Here is a 23,842-nt window from a genome sequence, read left to right on the forward strand (position 1 = left end):
ATGATGACCAAGTAAAGGAACTTGAACAAAGTTTTAGATTTCTTTGGAGAAAATATTTCAAATTCTATTCAGAAAGAGCAGATTTTAAGATTAGAAAAATTAAAAGATAATATTTTCTACTAATAATTGAAATAATGTACTCATTTTGATGCATATAAATATTGCCTGTTAGATGTGCAAAGTTTTGGAACAATCATTCTACACTTTTTAGGAAACTTCCCTGATAGGTGCAATATACAAATACTCTTAAACTTATTTAAAATTTGAGTAGCATATAATGCTAAGATTTTGACTTGTATATTTTTCTACTGACTTAACACTGAACAGTAAGTTATTGTTTTTATTTCAGGAATTGTTAGTTCCACTGTGTCTCTCTCAACCCATCAGAACACCTTGTAGTAAATGGAAGAAGCAAACCAGACTATGGTGTCTGAGTTTATTTTTCAGGGACTTTGTGCTTCAAAAGAACTACAGATCTTCTTCTTACTGCCATTTTCCACCCTCTACCTGATGACTGTGATAGGCAACCTCTTTGTTGTGATATTGATCATCATTGATCATCATCTCCATTCTCCCATGTACTTTCTGTTAGCTAATCTCTCCTTTATTGACTTCTGCCTTTCCTCAGTAACCACCCTCAAACTGACAACTGATCTCCTAAAAGAAAATAAAACCATTTCCTTTGGGGGCTGCATGAGCCAGATCCTCTGTGTGCACTTCTTTGGAGGAGGTGAGATGGTACTTCTTGTAACAATGGCCTATGACCGTTATGTGGCCATCTGCAGGCCACTACACTACAGCAGCATCATGGACAGACAGAAGTGCATCTGGCTTGTTTTGATATCATGGATCATTGGCTTCATACATGCCATGAGTCAACTGATACTGATTTTGGAACTACCTTTCTGTGGACCTAGAGTGATAGACAGCTTTTTCTGTGATATTCCTTTGGTGATGAAATTAGCCTGCGTGAATACTGATACTCTGGGAATAGTGATAAATGCTGACAGTGGTGTCTTAGCAACAACTTGTTTCATCCTTTTGCTCATCTCTTACAGTTATATTTTACTAACTGTTCAGCTTCACTCTAAAGATGGCTCATCAAAGGCACTATCTACATGTACTTCCCATGTCATAGTGGTTGTGCTATTCTTTGGACCCTGCATTTTCATCTATCTGTGGCCAGTTAGCATCACTTGGGTGGACAAGTTTCTTGCTGTATTTTACACAGTCGTCACACCTCTCCTGAATCCAGCCATCTATACATTGAGAAATAAAGATATTAAGAATGCCATAAAGAAGCTGATGAATCACATGTGAATTTAGGGATAATATTTAGGCACTGTGAAAAATAATTGTGTCCAGGCCAGTTTATCTGTACTTTGTTCTCAATGCTAAACTGCATTAAGTCATTAGTTGCATGAATATATAGTTAATGAAAATATTATAAAACTATATTCAGAATTTGAATATAGTTTTTTTTACCAATTAGAAAGAGTAGTAACTTTGTATCACATACATATTTGTGTCTGAGGATTAGAAGGTTGTAATAACAATATAAGAATAATAATCACTTCGGTTTACTAAACATTATCTGTGGCTACAACATTGTGCAATTCTCTTTGACTAGATTATTATTTACAAAGTTATCTTTGAATTACTTATCAATATTTTAATTTTACAATATATATCAAGCAACAGCATGGGCTGGTAAGAATGTAGGGCAATGGAAATACTTCCTTTCTGGTAGGAATGCAAACTTATACAACTGTTTTAGATTCAATTTGGCAATTTCTCAGAAGATTGAGGCTAGTTCTACCTTAAGACCTAGCTATTCCACTTCTGGAGCATATATCCAGAAGGATGCTCCGTCATACCACAAGGACACTATGTTCAGAGCAGCTTTATTTGTAATGACCAGAAACGGGAGACAATGCCAAGGACCAGCCTCAGTTTGATGAGGGGTTGAGGGAAGGGTTACTTGGAAGCAATTAAAAGAACTACTCAAAATCAAATCATGGATCCAAGTTGACAACCCGTGTTCTGATTGATACAGCTTTTCCAGTCTGCTTCTCTCTATGTTCTTCTTTCTCTCTGGAGATTTCTCTGTCTATATTCTGCTTGCTTGCTATTCTGTCTATGTTCTCCTTAATGTTTGTGTGTTTGTGTTTGTGTTTGTGTTTGTGTTTGTGTTTGTGTTGTGTGTGTGTCTGTGTCTGTGTCTTTGTGTGTGGGTCTGTCTATTCTCCAAACAGTTCTCTCCTTTTTCCCCTAAAATATTTTCTAAATAGCTCATTTCCTGCAGAATACAGATAAAATCTTTTATTTTACAAATCAATCCAGTTATTTTCTCCAGATTCCCCTTTGATTATCTTAGAAATCAGAATCCTGTGACCCTAACCCTTTGACTCTTAGGTGACAGCAAGAATACATTTGCTTTTAAGATTGCAGAAGAATTCAGCGATCTGCCTGCCTCTGTTAAGCACATATGTCAGCTAGCTAGGTAGTACCCTGCCCTGAAATTACCATTCCCATCATGCCTGAACCTAACCTTGCTCTGTTCTTGGCTGACACTGAACTCAGAATCTCTCTGCCTTTGTAAGCATAAACGAAAAAAACATACCTGGGTGGGTTCTCCTTCAATCACCACACCCTAAATCTCTTTATTTCCTTCCTTAGTAATTTTCTCACAAGTTGTCTCACAGAGCAGCTGCTTTTTTCCCTTTAGGTTAATGAAACACCTCATATAATTCATATTGTATCCCTATTTTTGCATAACTGAGAAATTATATATTTTTTGGACTCGTGTATTTAGAACGCTTTCCCATACCATTAAGAGCTATCCTGAAGGTCCCATTTTTACCATTTTGCTGAGAAATAGTCACTTGTCCAACTCCTGGACTGTTGCTGTTTCTAATTATCATGGAGTCATTAACATTAACAGGAAGGACATTTCTCAGAGGAATGTAAAATCTGTCCATTATTATACAGGTAAGACTTATGCCCACCACAGACATTAGCACTCATGGAGGTTCGCACCAGTGCCACGAACCAAAAGCCAGAACTGTGTCACTCTTCCCACACCAAGGCCATGCCAGGCTCTGCAAACAACCTAAATGACACTCAACCAAAGGATAGATGAAGAAAAAATGGGTTTTTTACACGATGGACAATTACTCGACTATTAAAAAATAATGGCATCATGAAATTTTGAGGCAAATGAATGGAAGTAGAATGATCATTCTGTGTGATATAACTCAGACCTAGAAAAACAAACATTGTAAGTACTCACTTAAAAGTAGATATTAGCAAGGCCCTGGGTTCGATCCCCAGCTCCAAAAGAAAGAAAAAAAAAAAAAAAGTAGATATTAGCCATAATGTACAGGAAAACCATGCTATAATCCACAGACCAAAAGAAGTTAAGTAAGTAAGAGAGCCCAATAAGGCACACTTGAATTTCATGGAAAGGGAAAAGAGACATCAGGAGCAGATATAGAGAGGGAATTGGCTGGGGGAAGGTGGAGTACTAGTACATATATATAGTACTAGTACTAGTACATATATATATGTATATATATATATATGTATATATATATCAATAAATATAGTACTAGTACTAGTACATATATATATATATATATGATAGTACTAGTTGCCTCATGTTGACAAATTCTCCATCATTTTCTAGGTTGTAACTATTCATGTTTCCCTTCTTGTGATGTACAACTGCAAGTACACAGTTTATAATATCAGAATATACTTTCCTCTGTGCACAAATTATTTTTATGACTTTGATTTTTATATATGAAAGTATGAGTGTTCTAAAAATTATATGCTTTTGAAAATATTATGCATATGTACATACATAAATAAATTCATATACATATATGTATATGTACAAGGTTCATGCTACCCACCATTTGATAATGATACTATTTGCTAGTTGAAACTATGTGCATACACATTTACAATATTTTGAACCCTAGTGTATTCCTAAGAAAAAGTATATCATAATTTACTGAATATCTTGTCCTAATATTTCATGAGGCATGGTTACATTCAATCTGTTTTTTTTAATCTGTATTTTTATTCCAATAATTTAAAGAGATTGTTACGACATAAACTAATAAAACATACCAATACCTGCATCATGGTTTCCTGAAATCCAATTAAGCAAGCCTCATATTTGTACACAAACCTTGAGCATATGGGAAACATATGGGGAAGTTTGAGTATCTATTTCCTAAAAATTTATCTTGACTGTGGTTGTAGAGTTAACACTCTAAATTTTAAGTCACCATTTTTTTCTTTTATTGAATTTGTTTTTGGACAATATCTGCATAATCTGATATGATTACTCTTCTTGATCTCTTATTTTCCTCCCACTTGTATTACCCACTTCCCCAGCCACACACATACACATGTCTCCTTTTATATTTATGTACTTTTGTTTTATTTTATGGCTCACTTTGATTACCCATAATCATATCTGTGCCCAATCATTTGCAACTATCCCTGGGGAACTGTGAGCTCATCAGTGAGTCACAACTGAAGAAAATATCTGAACCTGCCCAAGAAGCATCAGGAGTTCTCAGTGCAGCAATGAGGAAAGTACTACAGAGACCACACTCTGATCTACAACTAACTAGTGACATTTATCTGTGCAGGGCTCAGAGTAGGTAGCCTCGGCACATAATTGCACTGGCTGTGTCATGCCCACTAGGTTGTATTTCACACTGCTTCTAGTTATATCAGAGATGCTGCCCGCATGCTCTCTGGCCCTTAGCCTCACTTTTCAAATAACCATTAATGTATAAGTTCTTTGAGACCTACACACTACTTATTCTAACCTGCACACAGGAATACTATAAAAATAGAATACCATGAGGACTTCTTGCTAAACTATATAATTAGACTGTAAAATAAGCTCTTATTGCCTATGTGACTTCTAAAAACACAACTTTAATTAAATTTTTACAACTCAGAAAAATTACATCTACATAATTGGTGTTGCAAGAAGAAGCACAAGGGAGGCCAGTAGTACAGCTCAGCAAGTAAAGACACTAGCCTCCAAGCCTGAGGACCCAATTCAATGCACCAAATCTACATGTTAATAGAAGAAAACTAACACCCAGAAGTTGATTTTAGAGAAGGTTACACTTAAAAGACTATCTTGAGTATCCGAAGAAAACTCGTACTTTTAAACTGTTTGAGACTGTGAAAGACAATGAGGATTTTTTTTTGGATTTTTAATTATTTTATTTATTTACATTCAAGCCATTAGCTGCCCCCCCCCCCAATCCTGGTGCCCCCTACCAGAGTTCCTCATTCCATTCTTCCTCCTCCTTGCCTCCAAAGGAGTGTTCCCCTCCCACCAGGCCTCTCACTTCCATGGAGCCTCAAGTCTTTTCAAGATTAGGTACATCTTCTCCCACTAAGGCCACTCCAGGCAGTCAGTCCTCTGCTGTTTATGTGCCAGGGGCCTCCAACCAGACCCTGTATGTTGCCTGGTTGGTGACTCAGTTTCTGGGAATTTCTTGGGGCCTAGGTTAGTTAAGACTGCTGGTCATCCTATGGACTCACCCTCCCCTTCAGCTTCTTCAATCCTTTCCCTAATTCAACCTTAAGGTCCCTGACTTCAGTCCATTGTTTGGGTGTAAGTATCCACATCTGTCTCAGTCAGCTGCTGGTAGGGTCTCTCAGAGGACAGCCATGCTAGACTCCTGTCTGTAAGCACATCTTAGCATCAGAAATAGTGTCAGGCCTTGGTGCCCCACCATGAGATGGATCCAAAGGTGGGCTGGTCGCTGGACCACCTTTCCTTCAGTCTCTTCTCCATTTTTGTTCCTGCAGTCCTTTTAGACAAGAACACTTCTGGATCAGAAATTTAGACTGTGGGTTGGTAACCCTGTCCCTCTAATTGAGGCCCTGTTTATATACTGGACTTGGACTTGTTGAGTTCCCTCTCACCATTACTGACCACTTTGGCTCTCACCCTCACTGAGTCCCAAGAGTCTCTCACTTCCCAGGACTTTGGTACGTTTTACAGGATCCCCTATATGAACCACCCCAGAGGCTGCATATTTTCATCCATTCTCCTAGTCCTCTCAGCTTCTTCCTGTCAACTCCTCCCCAGTCCTGATACTCTTCCTCTTTTCCCCTTCCTTCCCCTCTCCCACTCAGGTCCCTCCATTTTTCTGCCTATCATGATTAATTTCTTCCCCACTCTAACTGGAATTAAAGCACTCTTACTTGAGCCTTTCTGCTTCTTACATTTCTTGGTGTCTATGGGTTTTACCATATGTATTCTTTATTTTTGGCTAATATCAGTGAGTACCTACTATACATGTCATTTTAGGTATAGGTTACCTTACTCAGGGTGATATTTTCTAGTTCCATCTAGTTACTTGTAAAGTTTAAGATGTCATCATTTTTTTATTAACTTGACTATTTCTTATTTACATTTCGAGTGTTATTCCTTTTCCCGGTTTCGGGCAACATCCCTAATCCCTCCCCCTCCCTTCTTCATGGGTGTTCCCTCCCCACCTCCCCCATTGCCACCTCCCCCAACAATCACGTTCACTGGGGTTCAGTCTTAGCAGGACCAAGGGCTTCCCCTTCCACTGGTGCTCTTACTAGGATATTCATTGCTACCTATGAGGTTAGAGTCCAGGGTCAGTCCATGTATACTCTTTAGGTAGTGGCTTAGTCCCTGGAAGCTCTAGTTGCTTGGCATTTTTGTTCATAAGGGGTCTCAAGCCCCTTCAAGCTCTTCCAGTTCTTTTCTGATTCCTTCAATGGGGGTCCTATTCTCAGTTCAGTGGTTTGCTGCTGGCATTCACCTCTGTATTTTGCTGTATTCTGGCTGTGTCTCTCAGGAGAGATCTACATCCGGCTCCTGTCGGCCTGCACTTCTTTGCTTCATCCATCTTGTCTAATTGGGTGGCTGTATATGTATGGGCCACATGTGGGGCAGGCTCTGAATGGGTGTTCCTTCTGTCTCTGTTTTAATCTTTGCCTCTCTATTCCCTGCCAAGGGTATTCTTGTTCCCCCTTTTAAAGAAGGAGTGAAGCATTCACATTTTGATCATCCATCTTGAGTTTCATGTGTTCTAAGGATGTCATCAGTTTTAATAGCTGACTAGTAATTCCATTATGTAAATGAACCATGTTTACTGTAAACATTCTTTCATTGTGGGAAATCTGGGTTATTACCAGCTTCTAGCTTTTACAAACAAAGGTTTCTATGACCAGGGGTCCTTCTGGTATGGTGAAACAACTTTTGGGTATATGCAGAAGAGTGGTATAGTTGGGATTTAAGTAGAACTGTTTCCAATTTTCTGAGGAAATGCAGGATTGATTTACAGAGTGGTTATACCTGTTTACAAACCCACAAGCATTGGAGAAGTATTCCTCTGTCTCCACATTCTCTACAGCATGTACGGTCCCTTTAGATTTTTATTTTAGCCATTCTGATTGATGTAAAGTGGAAATTCAGTGTCATCTGATTTGCATTTACCTGAAGAATAAGTACTTCAAACTTTTCTTTAAGTGCTTCTTGGCCACCTGAGATTCTTTTGTTGAGAATTCTCTGTTTAGCTCTGTGCCCCATTTTTAAATTAGTTTATCTGGTTATTTTGATGTTAACTTCTTGAGTTCTTTATATACTGTGGGTATTAGACCTCTATCAGACATAAGGTTAGTGAAGATTTTCCCTATCTGTAGGTAACCAACTTGTCCTATTGATAGTGATTTTTGTCTTAGAGAAGCATTTAAATTTTATGAGGTCCCATTTATCAACGGTTGATTTTAGACCCTGAGCTAAATGCAGAGAAACTTGCAGCAATCCCACTAAAATCTGAGACTAGACAAGGCTGCCCACTCTCTCCCTACTTATTCAATATAGTTGTCGAAGTTCTAGCCAGAGCAAGAAGACAACAAAAGGAGATCAAAAGGATACAAATTGGAAAGGAAGAAATCAAAATATCACTATTGGCAGATGATATGATAGTATATTTAAGTGATCCCAAAAGTTCCACCAGAGAATTACTAAACCTGATAAACACCTTCAGCAAAGTGGCTGGGTATAAAATTAACTCAAATATATCAGTAGCCTTCCTCTACACAAAAGAGAAACAAGCCGAGAAAGAAATTAAGGAAACGACACCCTTCATAATAGTCCCAAATAATATAAAATACCTGGTGAGACATTAACCAAGCAAGTGAAAGATCTGTGTGATAAGAATTTCAAGCCCCTGAAGAAAGAAATTGAAGAAGATCTAAGAAGATGGTAAGATCTCCCATGCTCATGGATTGGCAGGATTAATATAGTATAAATGGCCATTTTACCAAAAGTGATCTACAGATTCAATGCAATCCCCATCAAAATGCCAATCCAATTCTTCAGACAGTTAGACAGAACAATTTACAAATTCCCCTGGAATAACAAAAAAACCTAGGATAGCTAAAACTATCCTCAACAATAAAAGAACTTCCAGGGGAATCACTATCCCTGAACTCAAGCAGTATTACAGAGCAATAATGATTAAAAAAAAAAAACTTATGGTACTGGTACAGGGGCAGGAAAATAAACCAGTTGACTAGAATTGAAGACCCAGAGATGAACCCACACACCTATGGTCACTTGATTTTGACAAAGGAGCCAAAACCATCCAATGGAAAAAAGACAGCATTTTCAGTAAATGGTGCTGGTTCAACTGGTGGTCAGCATGTAGAAGAATGCATATCGATTCATTCTTATCACCCTGTACAAAGCTTAAGTCCAAATGGATCAAGGGCCTCCACATCAAACCAGATACACTCAAACTAATAGAAGAAAAAGTGGGGAAGAGTCTAGAACACATGGGCACTGGAGAAAACTTCCTGACCAAAACACCAATGGCTTATGCTCTAAGATCAAGAATCAACAAATGGGATCTCATAAAAGTACAAAGCTTCTCTAAGGCAAGGGAGACTGTTGTTAGGACAAAACGGCAACCAACACATTGAGAAAAGATCTTTACCAATCCTACAATTGATAGAGGGCTCATATCCAAAATATACAAAGAACTCACAAAGTTAGACATCAGGGACACAAATATTATACAATGGGGTTCAGAGCTAAACAAAGAATTCACAGCTGAGGAATGCCGAATGTCTGAGAAACACCTAAAGAAATGTTCAACATCTTTAGTCATAAGGGAAATGCAAATCAAAACAACCCTGAGATTCCACCTCACACCAGTGAGATTGGCTAAGATCAAAAACTCAGGTGACAGTAGATGCTGGTGAGGATGTGGAGAAAGAGGAACACTCCTCCATTGCTGGTGGGATTGCAGACTGGTAAAAACATTCTGGAAATCAGTCTGGAAGTTTCTCAGAAAATTGGACATTGAACTACCTGAGGACCCAGGTATAATTCTCCTGGGCATATACCCAAAAGATGCTCCAACATATAACAAAGACACATGCTCTACTATGTTCATTGCAGCCTTATTTATAATTACCAGAAGCTGGGAAGAACCCAGATGCCCTTCAACAGAGGAATGGATACAGAAAATGTGGTACATCTACACAATGGAATACTAGTCCACTATCAAAAACAATGAGTTTATGAAATTCATAGGCAAATGGAACTGGAAAATATCCTGAGTAAGGTAACACAATCACAGAAAAACACACATGGTATGCACTCATTGATAAGTGGATATTAGCCCAAATGCTCAAATTACCCTAGATGTACAGAACACATGAAACTCAAAAAGGATGACCAAAATGCGAATGCTTCACTCCTTCTTTAAAAGGGGAACAAGAATAACCTTGGGAGGGAATAGGGAAGCAAAGTTTAGAACAGAGGCTGAAGGAACGCCCATTCAGAGATTGCCGCACATGTGGCCCATACATATACAGCCACCTAATTAGATAAGATGGATGAAGCAAAGAAGTCATGCTGACAGGAACCAGATGTAGATCTCTCCTGAGAGACACATTCAGAATATGGCAAATTCATAGGCGAATGCCAGCAGCAAACCACTGAATTGATAATGGGACTACTGTTGGAGGAATCAGAGAAAGGACTGAAAGAGCTTGAAGAGACTTGAGACCCCATATGAACAACAATTCCAACCAACCAGAGCTTCCAGGGACTAAGCCACTACCCAAAGACTATACATGGACTGACCCTGGGCTCCAACTGCATAGGTATCAATGAATAGCCTAGTAAGGTCATCAGTGGAAGGGGAAGCCCTTGGTCCTGCCAAGACTGAACCCTCAGTGAACAGGATTGTTGGGGAGCGGGAGGTAATGGGAGGAGGATGGGGAGGGGAACACCTATATGGAAGGGGAGGGGAAGAAGTTAGGGGGATGTTTGCATGGAAACCGGGAAATGTAATAACAATTGAAATGTAAATAAGAAATCTCCATTTAACAAAGATGGAGAAAAGAAAAAAATAGAAAAAAGAGGAAAAAAAATTATGGAGTTTAAAAATAAATAAATTAATAAACAAACAAACCGGGAAATGTAATAACAATTGAAATGTAAATAAGAAATCTCCATTTAGGAGAATGGGATCCCTAATGGAGGATTTAGGGAAAGGACTGAAGGATATGAAGGGGTTTCAACCCCATAGGAAGAACAACAATGTCAACCAACCAGAACCCACCAGAGCTCCCAGAGACTAAACCACCAACCAAAGAGTACAATGTGGGGACCCATGGCTCCAGCCACATATGCAGCAGAGGATGTTCTTATTGAACATCAATGAGAGGAGAGTCCTTTGGCCCTGTGAAGGTCCAATGCCCCCGTGTAGGGGAAAGCCAGGGCAGGAGATGAGAGGGATTGGGTAGGTGTGTGGCTGGGTGAGTGGGGGACCACTCTCATAGAGACATGGGGAAGGGGGGAAAGGAGAGGGGGACTCTAGAGGGGAAATTGGGAAAGGGAATAACATTTGCAATGTAAGTAAAAAATCCAATAAAAAATAAAATAAAAAAAAAAGAAATCTCCATTTAACAAAGATGGAGAAAAGAAAAAAATAGAAAAAAGAGGAAAAAATTATGGAGTTTAAAAATAAATAAATAAATAAATATCTAATAACAACATTAAAAAAAAAAAGACCGCAAGAATGGATGCTTTTATGTCAGTGTGGTAATACAATGGTATATTTTTATATGTCTCAAAAAATTTAAAATTAAATTATTGTATTATGTAGAATAGCAATAAAGCATGACATCTTATTAAAAAAAAAATCCAGTGTCTGTTCCCTCATCATTTTCCTATATCCATTCAAAATGTTTGTATTCATAGACAGTACTCAAAGAATTGTAATTTTATTATGACTATTATCACAAGGTGCCTGAAACAACTTTAATATATGGTTGTAATTTGGTGATATCTGTGGTCAAAATACTAAGAGAATTATACGTGAATAAACTGACATCAGTTTAAAAACATTTGTTATCTGAATCTTGCTGTTGAATATAGAAAAAAGGAAGCAACAAGAAAAGAAAAGAACACAGATTACTGCCCTTATAGAAGAAAAGATAGTCTGAGAGAACAGAAGAAAAGCACATGGAAGGCTATAGAAGGTGAATCTGATTAGAGTACACCAGATGCGAGTATCGAACAATCACAGAGTGTGCATTGCTGTTCGGGCCAAAATGACCTGATAAACTGAATACCAATGTGAAGAGCAGATTCATTCACTTTAAAGAATTTCTACTATCTCATCATTCAGGAAGTGGATTTCATATTCAATAAAAGTATTACAATATTTACAAAGTAATAAGGGATTTTTATCTTTCACAGCATTCTCTAAGGCAATATTCTGGTAATATAGCAGGCAACAGCTTTTGGAATAGCCCTCACTACAGTTGTTCAGGATCCAAATGAAGGTCAAGTTGCACATGTGCTACAGATGAGTGGTGAGGTTCAGCCAATGTATGTTCTTTGGATGGTGGTTCAGACTCTGAGAATGCCAAGGGTCAAGGTTAGTTGACTCTGTTGTTCTTCCTGTAGAGTTCCTATCCCTTCAGGACTCACAATTCTTCCTTCCATTCTTCCCTAAGAATCCCCAAGCTCCATCCTTTGTTTGGCTATGGGTGTATGTATCTGTCTGAGTCAGCTGCTAGATGGAGTCTCTTGGAGGAAAACTTGCTCCAGTCTTCAAGCATAGCAGAGTATTATTAATAGTGTTAGGGATTGGTGCTTGCCCTTGGGATAGGTCTCAAGTTGGGCCAATTATTGCTTTGCCATCCCATCAGTCTCTGTTCCCTCTCCTAAGCCTGCACAACTTGTAGACAGGATAAATTTAGTGTTGAAAGATTTGAGGGTGGTGTCTCTACCACTCTACAGAAGGTGGCCTCTTCAGGTAACATATCTACAATGTAGTGAGTTACAGCTAAAGTCACTCCACTGATTCTCAGTCCCCTCTCTTATCCCATGTCTCTGTTGATTCCCCCCTACCTCCTCATTCCCATCAGCTGTACATTTCCATTATTTTCATGGTCATCTAGACATCTCTCCTGTCCACCCCATACCTAACTCTTAATCCTCCATTCCCTCCCCATCCTCTCTCCCTTCTAGATCCCTCCCTCAATCTGCCTTTCATGATTACTTTGTTCCCCCTTCTAAGTGAGAATCAAGCTTCCTCACTTGGGCCTTCATTCTTCTTTAGCTTCTTTGAGTCTGTGTATTTTATGGCTTATATCCACTTATAAGTGAGCTTACCATGCATGTCCTTAACAAACTGGGTTACCACACTCATGATGATATACTCAAGTTCCATGTATTTGTCTGCAAAGCACATCAATGTCTTGGGTTTTTAATAGCTGAATAGTATTCAATAGTATAGATGTACCACATTTTCTTTATTCATTTTTCAATTGAGGGACCTCTATATTGTCTCAGTTTTGGCTATTGTGAATAAAGCTGCTGGGAACATAGTTGAACAAGTGTCTTTAAGGGATGTAGGAGCATCTTTCAGCCTCGAAGTAGTATAGCTGGGTCTTGAGGGAGAACTATTGCCAGTTTTCTGAGAAAACACCAAATTGATTTCCAAAGTCCTTGTACAAATTTGCACTCCCACCAACAATGGAAGAGTGTTCACCATCCTCCATATCCTAGCTAGTAGGTGCTCTCTCATGAGCTTTTGATCTTATGCATTCTGGTGGATGTAAGATGGGATCTTACAGTTGTTTTAATTTGCATTTCCCTGATGACTAATGATGCTGAATATTTCTTCAAATGCTTCTCAAACACTTGAGATTCCTCAGTAGAGAATTCTCTGTTTAGCTCTGTAACCCATATTTTAATTGGATTATTTTGTTTTCTGGAGTCTCACTTCTTGAGATATATGCATAGATAGATAGATAGATAGATAGATAGATAGATAGATAGATAGATAGATAGATAGATAGATAAATAGATAGATAGATAGAGATAGAGATAGAGATATATGATATTAGCCCTTTATCAGATTTAAGGTAGTTAGTGATCCTTTCCCAATCTGTGGGCTGCTGATATGTCCTATTGACCATGTCCTTTGTTTTGCAATTTCATGAGGTACCATTTATCAATTGTTGATCTTAGAGCCTGAGTTCTGTTCAGGAATGTGGCTCCTATACAAATGCATTCAAAACTAGTTCTAACTTTTCTCTTCTTGAGATTTAGTGTACCCAGTTTTATGTTGAAGTTTTTGATCTACTTGGACTTGAGTTTTGTGTAGAGTGATAAATATGAATCTATTTATATTCTTCTACATGTAGACATCCAGTTAGTCCAGCACCATTTATTGGAGATGCTTTCATTTTTCCATTGTATGGTTATGGCTTCTTTTATCAAAACTCAAATGTTCATAGGAATATAGGGTTATTTCTGGGTCTTCTATTTTATTCTGTTGATCAATGTGCCTGTTTCTTTAACGATATCATGCAGTTTTTATCACTCTTGCTCTGTAGTACAGCTTGAGATCTGAGTCCCAACGTTCTTTTAATGTTTTGTATTATTTTAGTTAGAAGACTCATATTCTTCAGCCAAATGGCAGAAACTGCTAGAAATCAAAATAAATTCAACCATAAGGGTGGCAGAAGACAGGAGCCTAGCATAGCCATCCTTTGAGAGTCTCTACCAACAGCTGACTGACAGAGATACAGATACTTAGAGCCAATTGAGGAGTGAAGTTGGGGACCCATATGAAAGGGTTAGGGGAATGACTGAAGGGGAATACAACCACATAGGAAGACCAACAGTATTAAATAACCCAGACCCCTGGGAACTCCCGGAGAGTAAGAGCATACATGGTCTGGTCTGTGGCTCCTAAGACAGATCTAGCAGAAGACTGCCTTGTCTGACCTCAGTGGGAGATAATGTGCCTAATTCCATAGAGGCTTGATGCCCCTGGGAAGGGGGATGCAGAGGGGTAAGGTGTGAGTGGCTGAATGGGTGACAGGGAAAGATGGGGGAGCACACATCACAGAGGCAATAGGAGGCCAGAGAGAGTAAAGAACTCTTGCAGGAGGAACCAGGAAGAGGGGCAACGTTTAGGATGTAAATAAATAAAACAATTAAAAATATATATTATAGTCAATAACTTTGTTTTGATAACACAAAGAAAAACTTCATGGATATGCAAAATGTGTTTATCTGATGTTTAGTAATGATTTTGGAAGACATTGAAACCCACTTAGGTACACAATATTATTAAATGAATAGTTAAGAATTCAATGTTGGCTTACTTTTTATTTTAGCTGAGTATTGAAAGAATAAAAAAATACAGCCAAAAAGTCAGAAGTTTAAAAAAATGCAACCTCACCCCTAAAGAAGCCAAAATACCTCAAATTCCAGACCCTGCCCTCTACTTGTACTAACTGATCATAAAGTTAGATTAAAAGTTAGAGAATAATCTTGAGAAACAGGAAGCTCCTCCCAGGAACTGTTAGATTATAAAGTTTAACAATCTTGAGAAACAGGAAGCACCTCCTTATGATTTTTCATTAGTATTCTCGACACTTTCCAATGACACCATCCCTGCCCCCTCAGGTTGTGGTTTCTCCCTTTAAATACCCTTTCTCCCATCCTTTCGGGGTCGAAGTCCACTGCCCCTGCGTGGGATACGAGTCTCGACCCCAGTGCACTGGTTCCCGTTAATAAACCTCGTGTGATTACAGCAAGGACGGTCTCACGTGAGTTCTTGGGGGGTCATGTCATCCCGAGACTTGAGGGTGGGTCTCCCCGCTCCGGGGGTCTTTCAGTATCAAGTATTAACATATTTACATTGATAGCAAACAGGTATCATCAATAATATTAATAAGTCAAACAATTCAACAAACATAAGATTTTAATGTTAATGAATTTTGTTCTTGGTCACATAGTTACTGCTCATCAAGTAACATGGTTAATTTGCCTATTATTCTATTTTGCATCTGAAAAAACTGACTCTTGGCAAAACAATATTTGTGGATGACAGTTCCTATATAAAATCAATAAAGAAGAAGATATTGACCACTACTCCCAGTCATATTAACAGGTTGTTTTACTGTGGATAGTATCCATTTTACCTGGATGCCATTGGTCATAATGATGAGTGAATAATTATAAAAGAGTAAATCTTGTGAAAAAAATTACAGAAAGTTTAGATCTAGACATTGTGTACACTCTTCTAATTCCTGCACTCCAGAGACAAAGGCATCAAGGTTTGTGGCACATTCTAAACTAGTTATGCTATAGTTTGCTTTGCCACTCAGTATCTATTTCTACAAATTTCATGTTGTTCATTTTGTATTATTTCATTACATAACCACTACATTCTACAAATTTTAATGTTAATCAATGTATTAAAACTTTGGAATTGATAGTTTCATAACTGACATATCTTTATTATTGTGACTTGATTTCTCATTTTATTCATGGCTTGAAATATATTATAAAATGTTGATGTTTAAGAAAATGAATATATCATATATGTTTATTATTTTCTATATCTTATAGTATCTTATAGACTTTGCATTTTTTTTCTGTTATTTTGTTACATATAGTATCCCTCCTTTGTCTTAATGTTGGAAGCAATTGTGTAATTAGCCAATTAATAGCTGAAATTTTGTTACTTTCTTTCAAAATTAAGGTTGACTGCAAATATAGCATGATTCTTCTCACATTCTGAGGAAATAAAATTTCTTTGGTGATAAAAAGAGAGCACCCAACTGTAGGTGCCAAAAAGCCAGAGGTAGAAATATATAGGAATAAGACGATGACAAAGAAGATTAAATTCTACAATGATATCAATAAAAATAAAATTTAAAGTGATTCCTGCATAAGATATGAAGAAATTGGATTATCTTGTCTCTAATAATATTTGTAGAAAGAAAAATATACTTGAAAGAAAGAAATATGTTGATGATAGATTTAACAATCAAAAGTTGGAGCTAAAGGACTGATTGGAATGTGCAGAAACATTAAGGGTCTGAATTATTTGTTTGTTTGTTTGCTTGCAAATGTTTTTCTTTCATTTTTAATATTATTTTATCCTTCACTTTAATCTGATCATGGTTTCTTTGACCTTAACTCCTTCCAGATCTTTTCCACCCTCCATAACGAACCAATTACAAATTTGTCCTTTAGAAAACAGGCAAAAACACACAAACAAATAAAAATCAAAAAAGGAAAAGAAATTCCAGTTTAAAAGAAAAAGAAATACAAATATAAAATATAAAAACAAAAATCAGGAACTGTAGTTTATAAAAAAAATAAACAATATCAGTAAGACAAAAATTGCCCAAAGAAATTTGAGACAAGAAATTTACAAACACAACATTAATTCATTTTGTCTTGGCCAACTAAGACTGGACATGAAGCCACACTTAGATTTCCTCCCTATATATACCCAATGATACTCCTTTGGAATAAAATAAAGTACTTTTTCCTTTGGAACAGACTTACATTGGTGTCAGTTTCTTGGTTAGGGATGTGAGTTCCTACCCACTTACTCCATGCAGCACAAGAACCCCTTGCAGATTAAAAACATGTAGACTCCATGTGTGCTGTCACAGTCTCTGTGAGTTCATAGTGTATCAGCTCTATTATGTTTAAAAATCACTGTTTCATTGCTACCATACATCTCTTTGCTTCTTACAATTGTTTTGCCTCATCTCTCACATACATTCCCAAGCCATGAAGAAAGCAGGTTGATGAAGACATCCAACTTTGAACTTAGCATTCCAATGCCTCAACCTGTCTGTGAATTGTCCTGATGTGTCCCTCTGTGATTGTTCCCATCTACTTTCAGAAGAAGCTTCTCTAACGATCGCTGAACAAGACACTGATCTGTCGGTGTTGCTATAGCAAAGATGAGACAGGCTCTTCTGTAACCAAAGCTGGCCTCCAACTCACTACTTGTCCCAAAATGACCTTAAATTCATGATCTTCCAATGTTGGCACCACCCACCTGGCAGCACACAAAATATTTAGATTTAAAAACAAAAGCAACAATAACCAAAAAGGAAACAACAAAAAAGAAGGTATTATACTAAAAGTATAAGGAAAGTAGAAATAATATAAAATTTGGTTGATGGACCTCTTTAGAAAATTCATAGCACATATTTAATGGGCTGCCCTTTGAGAACATAGTTGGATAATTAGGGGTATGAATTACTATATTTTTATCTACAGATACAAGATTAACTCTGACACTTCACCTCTCTTAAATCCAGTGTGCCATGTTTAAAATGGATCTAAAAGTAAAGCACTGGTATTTTTGAGACGTTTAAATGAGATAATATGCTAAACATATTGTCTCTTGCAGAAAAATATTTTAATGTATTATGTATTGACATTAGCAGTGATTATATTTTACTTCTCTATATATACTCTCTATAAAAAATGCACTGATAATAAGTCCATGTCTGTAATATTGAGTTAATATTTAAATGTTGTAAATAATATTAATATATGTATCTGACCTGCACTACAACTTGTGCAAAAGAAAACAAGCAAACAAAATGAACAAATGAACAATATAACCACACACACTAGATAAAGCAGGCAAAATGTTCAGTTTGTCAAGTAAAGCATTAATGTGAAATATAAGAGAAATTATTGTCACTTGTGTGGGAAAACTCATGGAAGAGAAGGCATGGGAGAAATAAATGTGTCCTTGAGCATCAAAGTGAATAAAACAAAACACAAAAAATCTGCTTCTGGAACACAGCTCGTTTTTTTCCTCAATATGATGTGTTAACAGTTTTCTTTCTTTACTATTCAAGTATTAACCCTAAAAGGGTCATTTTGTAGGCGAGGAAGACCTTGAACCTATGAGTCCCCTGCCTCACCATTGTGCATATTACTAGTAAAGAAATGAGCCACTTTACCCTGCTCTTTCCCATTTCTTCTTGTGTTACTCATGTTTATGACACTTCACTTTCTTATATTCACTCAATCCACTTATCTCTAACTCTCATGTTTTGATCTAAGAACAAAGTGTTGGGATCAAAAGGGATATACCTTACTCTCATGGGGTATGACTTGTCATTTTTGTATCAACAGGTGATTTTGAAGCCACTCCTTTCTTCAAACCAATGAACTAAATAAGTGACTCTGTGGTTTCTGATTTTGCATTTCTTGGACTCTCTAGTTCTTGGTCAACAATATTTTTTCTCAGGACCGACTTCTTTAAATTGTAGTTAGAACCAATGAAAAAAGAAGAATATAATGCTAATATTGAAGTGGAGTGTATGATGTTATAAGAAGAAACACACATATATACATATGTATAAATATACATAGACAAATATTGTATACTCTCAGTTATATACAGACTTTTAAAAAATTTGGATAAACGGAACATAATAGAAATATGATTATCAGTAGAAAACTGCATGAAACATTTGGTTGGGGCCACTAAACTTCAGGTTTATGTGGTTAATCTGGAGAACTACTGTACAAAAATGAGGATAATTAATAAAGTAGTGCTGCATAGTGAAAAGATTAAATAAGATATGAGATGCTTTTAATGTGCATTCAGTGTCTATGTAAAGTAGTAGAATTCAGTTTCACTAGTTTTATGTAAATCAAAACAAAATGGTGATCTAGTATTCTCCAAAAAATGAATTTTAAAAGAAATATAAAATGTAGAAATTATATTAAAACTATTTGTGTGAGCTATAGGCATGCTATGGACTGATCATTAAGTTTTAAAAAAGATAATCAGGAAGAAAAAAAAATGGTGCTGTTGTTATTTCCAGCTGTTGAGATCATTGTTCAAATGTATGTGTGAACAAGATTCTCTCTCTTAATATTCGTGTGTGTGTGTGTGTGTGTGTGTGTGTGTGTGTAACGGGAATTGACTTAGATCAGCAGGCTTGGCAGCTAGTGACTTTACGTGCTATAGCAACTCACTGGTCCATAGGAATCATATTAGAACATGTATGTTTTCAAAACATGCAAAATACTAATGCAAAAATTACTAAATAAAAGTGAAAGGAATTTACTTTCTTTATTACTAACTTTTTGAATAAAATTCAGGAGAAGTTGGAAGCTAGGGATCCCCAAGGACTATGAAAGCAAATGCCTTTCCAACTGCTCGATCCTGTTTAATATGAGAATGGGAATCTTTCCAAGACAGATATATCTGTTGTCAGTGTATATAAGCCACTCTGAAGTGAAACACTTGTCAAAACTGGTCACAGCAGAAGTGACAATGAAATAGCTTCAGGTTCAAGGACGAATCAGAGGAAATATGAGTCAAAAGGAAGGAACTGTTTACGAGCTGATTCCTGTGATGTGAGTACATCATAACATGCCTGTTGTATTTCATTGCAGCTACTCATTTAAAGTCCATTCATTTGTTTTAGTATCACAATTGTTTAGCCTCCTTAACGGTTTTACAGTGGGTCATGTATTGGTAATTGTTGTGCTTGAAAAGATATTATACAAGTTTTCCAAAAAAAAATCCTTGAGATTTTTTGACACTTAAAACAATTTTACATGCTCAAGTCTAATGATTTTTTTACTGTACTCTTACAAGTCCCAAGTTTCTCAGCTTGGAGAAGTATTGTCCTCAGGACACTAAAGTTACTTTAATGTTATCTGATTATCTTTGTATTATTGGATTCTGTATTTTCTCAAAATATAGGCAATATACTCTGAGGAAAGTACGTAATAAAAATTAGAGGGCGATGAAAGTAGATTGTTTAGAATAGTCATAATTCACTACTAACTCACAAAAATCAATGAAAGCTGTGAGGAAAATGACACAGATATTTAAGAGTTAAGTACACTGAATTTTGAACACAATGAAATTATAAAAACTCATCAGGAAACTCTGTATTTGTGTTTCATCTTTAAAGAGTAAAGTACCAATTTGTGAAAATATCATTAATTTTCTTTTACTTCGCAAAGTCAAGCTCCTTGTCAGTTATCTACTAGTGCGGAAGTAATATTGGAGGCTTTAGAGACAACTGTGTGTTTGCATTCCATCTCAACTACTTTATTGAAGTGACTTGCACAAGAAAGCGAACAAAAAAATTTTCAATAAAATATGTTTTTAAAAGTACTTACAAGAGAAATTATACAATATCTGCTAATAGATTGATGTTTTAATCTTCTGATTTCAATTCTAAAAATAATAAATAAAAAGTTCAGAAATAAAAATGAGGAATAAATAAAGGGAGAAAATCAAAGAAGGAAGAAAGGAGAAACAAAAGAAAGAAAAGATTGAGACGCTTTTGAAATTATTGTTGAAACTAGTATATGAAATCTAACCATTTAGTATTGAAAGTCAGACAGTATAAGATAAAAAGTAATATCCCCCAGGCCAAGAAATATATGTTGTTCAAAGATATGCTTCCTTGTATAAGTACAAAGTTCAAGAAAAGATAATGCTGACAGTGTATCTTCAGAACGTGGGTTCTCAATTTATTTGACCAACAGATTTTCTCAACCTATTAGAGGAAACTCAGTTTGTATTTTGTATTGATATGCAGCCCAAAGTAGATCTACAACTGGAATTTTAAGTTAATGTTTGAAATGTGACAATAAATTTTCATACTGGAAATATGATGGCCCAGAGGTTCTAACTATGTCTCACATGTTCACTGAAGAAAAATATCTCTGATTCCATGTAGTTAAGGTAGATTTAAGACCAAGAAAGTATAAGAATATTTTCTACTAATATTTTCAACAGCATACTAATTTTGAAACTATGCTTATTGTCTTTCAGATGTGTGAAACTGTTGAGCCATCATTCTATATTAAGGAACTTTCCCAGCACAATATACAAATATATACAATATACAAACACACAGAAAAAGAGATGCTTTAAACTTCAGTTGGTTAAGTTGCTAAGATTTCAATTTGCATTATTTCTGTTTCCTTGACTCTTAGCAAAAAAGTTAGCGCTTCTTTTCCAGGATTTGCTTCAATTCTGTCTCTCTCTCCCTCTCTCCCTCTCTCCCTCTCTCTCTCTCTCTCTCATCTGTCTGTCGCTGTCTCTCTATCTCTAGTCTGTCTCTTTCTGCAGGTCCATAGTATTATTTACCAAATGGAGGACTCTAACCATACTGTGGTTACTCAGTTTATTTTTCAGGGACTTTGTACCTCAAGGGAACTTGAGATCTTCCTCTTACTACCGTTTTCCACCCTCTACCTGATGACAATAGTAGGCAACCTCTTTGTAGTGATATTGATAATCATTGATCATCATCTCCATTCTCCCATGTACTTTCTGTTAGCTAATCTCTCATTTGTAGATTTCTGCCTTTCTTCAGTAAATACACCCAAACTGGCCATAGATCTACTAAAAGAAAATAAAACCATTTCCTTTGGGGGCTGCATGAGTCAGATCCTCTGTGTACATTTCTTTGGAGGAAGTGAGATGGTACTTCTTGTAACAATGGCCTATGACCGATGTGTGGCCATCTGCAGACCACTCCATTACAGCAGCATCATGGACAGACAGAAGTGCATCTGGCTCGTTGTGATATCATGGATTATTGGATTTGTGCACGCCATTAGTCAGATTCTCTTGATTTTGGATCTACCTTTCTGTGGACCTAGAGTGATAGACAGCTTTTTCTGTGATATTCCTTTGGTGATGAAATTAGCCTGCATGAATACTGATAATCTGGAAATCCTAATAAATGCTGACAGTGGCGTTTTAGCAACAACTTGTTTCATTCTCTTGCTCATATCCTATACTTATATTCTATTAACTGTTAAACTTCATTCTAAAGATGGCTCATCAAAGGCACTATCCACATGTACATCCCATATCATAGTGGTTGTGCTATTCTTTGGGCCCATCATTTTTATCTATCTTTGGCCAGTCAACATCACTTGGGTAGACAAGTTTCTAGCTGTGTTTTACACAGTCATTACACCTTTCCTGAATCCAGCCATCTATACACTAAGAAATAAAGATATTAAGAATGCCATAAGGAAGCTAATAAATCACATGTGAATTTAGAATAATATTTTAGACTTTTCATGTAAGCAGAAATTTTGTTTTTCCACACCCCTTTAGCCACACATTGACTTGAAATTGATTCAAATAATTTCATCTCTTTAAGCTATCTGTAACTATTAATATAGGGTTATGAAAAAATTATTATTAAAGTATATCTAAAAGCCTAATACCAATAGTTTCACCAGTTATAAAAAGTAATATTTCAACATAATAAACATTTTTGTGTTTGAAGATTAGAAGATGATAAAAATGATATAAATGTGATATAATCATTAAGTTATTATTACTCATTAGATTATTAATTGCTAGATTATTATTGACAGTATGTTATTTGAAATACTTATTAATTATTACTTTTTAAAACATATATATCTTTATGTGCCAATAAATTAAAAAGAAACTTTCAAAGCCTGGATCCACTTAGAAATCAAAATGATAAATAAATCATAATGCTCATAGTTTCATCTCTACACAATGCCAGTTTTTTTTTTTATTGGATATTTTCCTTATTTACATTTCAAATCCCCTTTTCTGGTTTCCCCTAAAGAAACCCTGTATCTCATCCCCATCCCCTTGCTTCTATGAGGGTGCTTCCCCACCTATCCACCCACTCCTGCCTGCCTCCCTACACTAGGACATCGAGTCTTCACAGGACCAAGAACCTCTCCTTCCATCGATGCCTGACAAGGCCATCCTCTGCTATTTATGCGTCTGGAGACATGGGAGGCTCCATGTGTACTCTTCTGTTGGTGTTTTAGTCTCTGGAAGCTCTGGGTAGGGGGTCTGGTTGGCTGTTATTGTTATTCTTTCTATGGGATTGCAAACCCCTTCAGCTCCTTCAGTCTTTTCTCTAACTCCTCCATTGAGGACCCTGTTCTGACTCTAATGCTTAGCAGTGAGCATCTGCCTCTATATTTGTCAGGCTCTGGCAGAACCTCTCAGAACACAGCTACATCAGGCTTCGGTCAGCATCCACAATAGTGTCTGGGTTTGGTGACTGTATGTGAAATGGATCCCCAGGTGGGCCAGTCTCTGGAAGGCCTTTCCTTCACTCTCTGCTCCACATTTTGTCTCTGTGTTTCCTCCTGTGAGGATTTTGTTCCCCCTTCTAAGAAGGTCTAAAACGTCCACATGGTTCCCTTTCCCTTTTACTGAAAAAAAAAAGCATTCATAATATTTGACTCTACTTCCATCAGTTTATTTGTATGGTTATTATCTTACTTTATATGATGAAATAACATAACTATAAAGGCCAACTAGGTAAACATTATATGATCTTGAAAACATAATATAATACTGTTTTATATTTCAGGATCATATGTTTATTTACCATCATTCATGCTATCTACCATTTGATAATGTATATCATTTGAGGGATAAAATTAAATGTA

The 23,842-nt window shown here is 36.6% G+C and overlaps 2 protein-coding genes across 2 annotated transcripts; both read left to right on the plus strand.

Moving 5' to 3' along the window:
* Positions 1-402: 402 nt before the first annotated feature.
* On the plus strand, positions 403-1,320 carry LOC116900541 (olfactory receptor 4K3-like). Its single transcript, XM_032902269.1, has one exon. The coding sequence runs from the start codon at positions 403-405 to the stop codon at positions 1,318-1,320; it is 918 nt and encodes a 305-aa protein (XP_032758160.1).
* Positions 1,321-21,524: 20,204 nt separating this feature from the next.
* Positions 21,525-22,445, plus strand: LOC116900542 (olfactory receptor 4K3-like). Its single transcript, XM_032902270.1, has one exon. The coding sequence runs from the start codon at positions 21,528-21,530 to the stop codon at positions 22,443-22,445; it is 918 nt and encodes a 305-aa protein (XP_032758161.1). The 5' UTR covers positions 21,525-21,527.
* The last annotated feature ends 1,397 nt before the right edge of the window (positions 22,446-23,842 follow it).

The sequence above is a fragment of the Rattus rattus genome, chromosome 5 (genome assembly GCF_011064425.1).
Source record: "Rattus rattus isolate New Zealand chromosome 5, Rrattus_CSIRO_v1, whole genome shotgun sequence".
Taxonomy (NCBI): domain Eukaryota; kingdom Metazoa; phylum Chordata; class Mammalia; order Rodentia; family Muridae; genus Rattus; species Rattus rattus.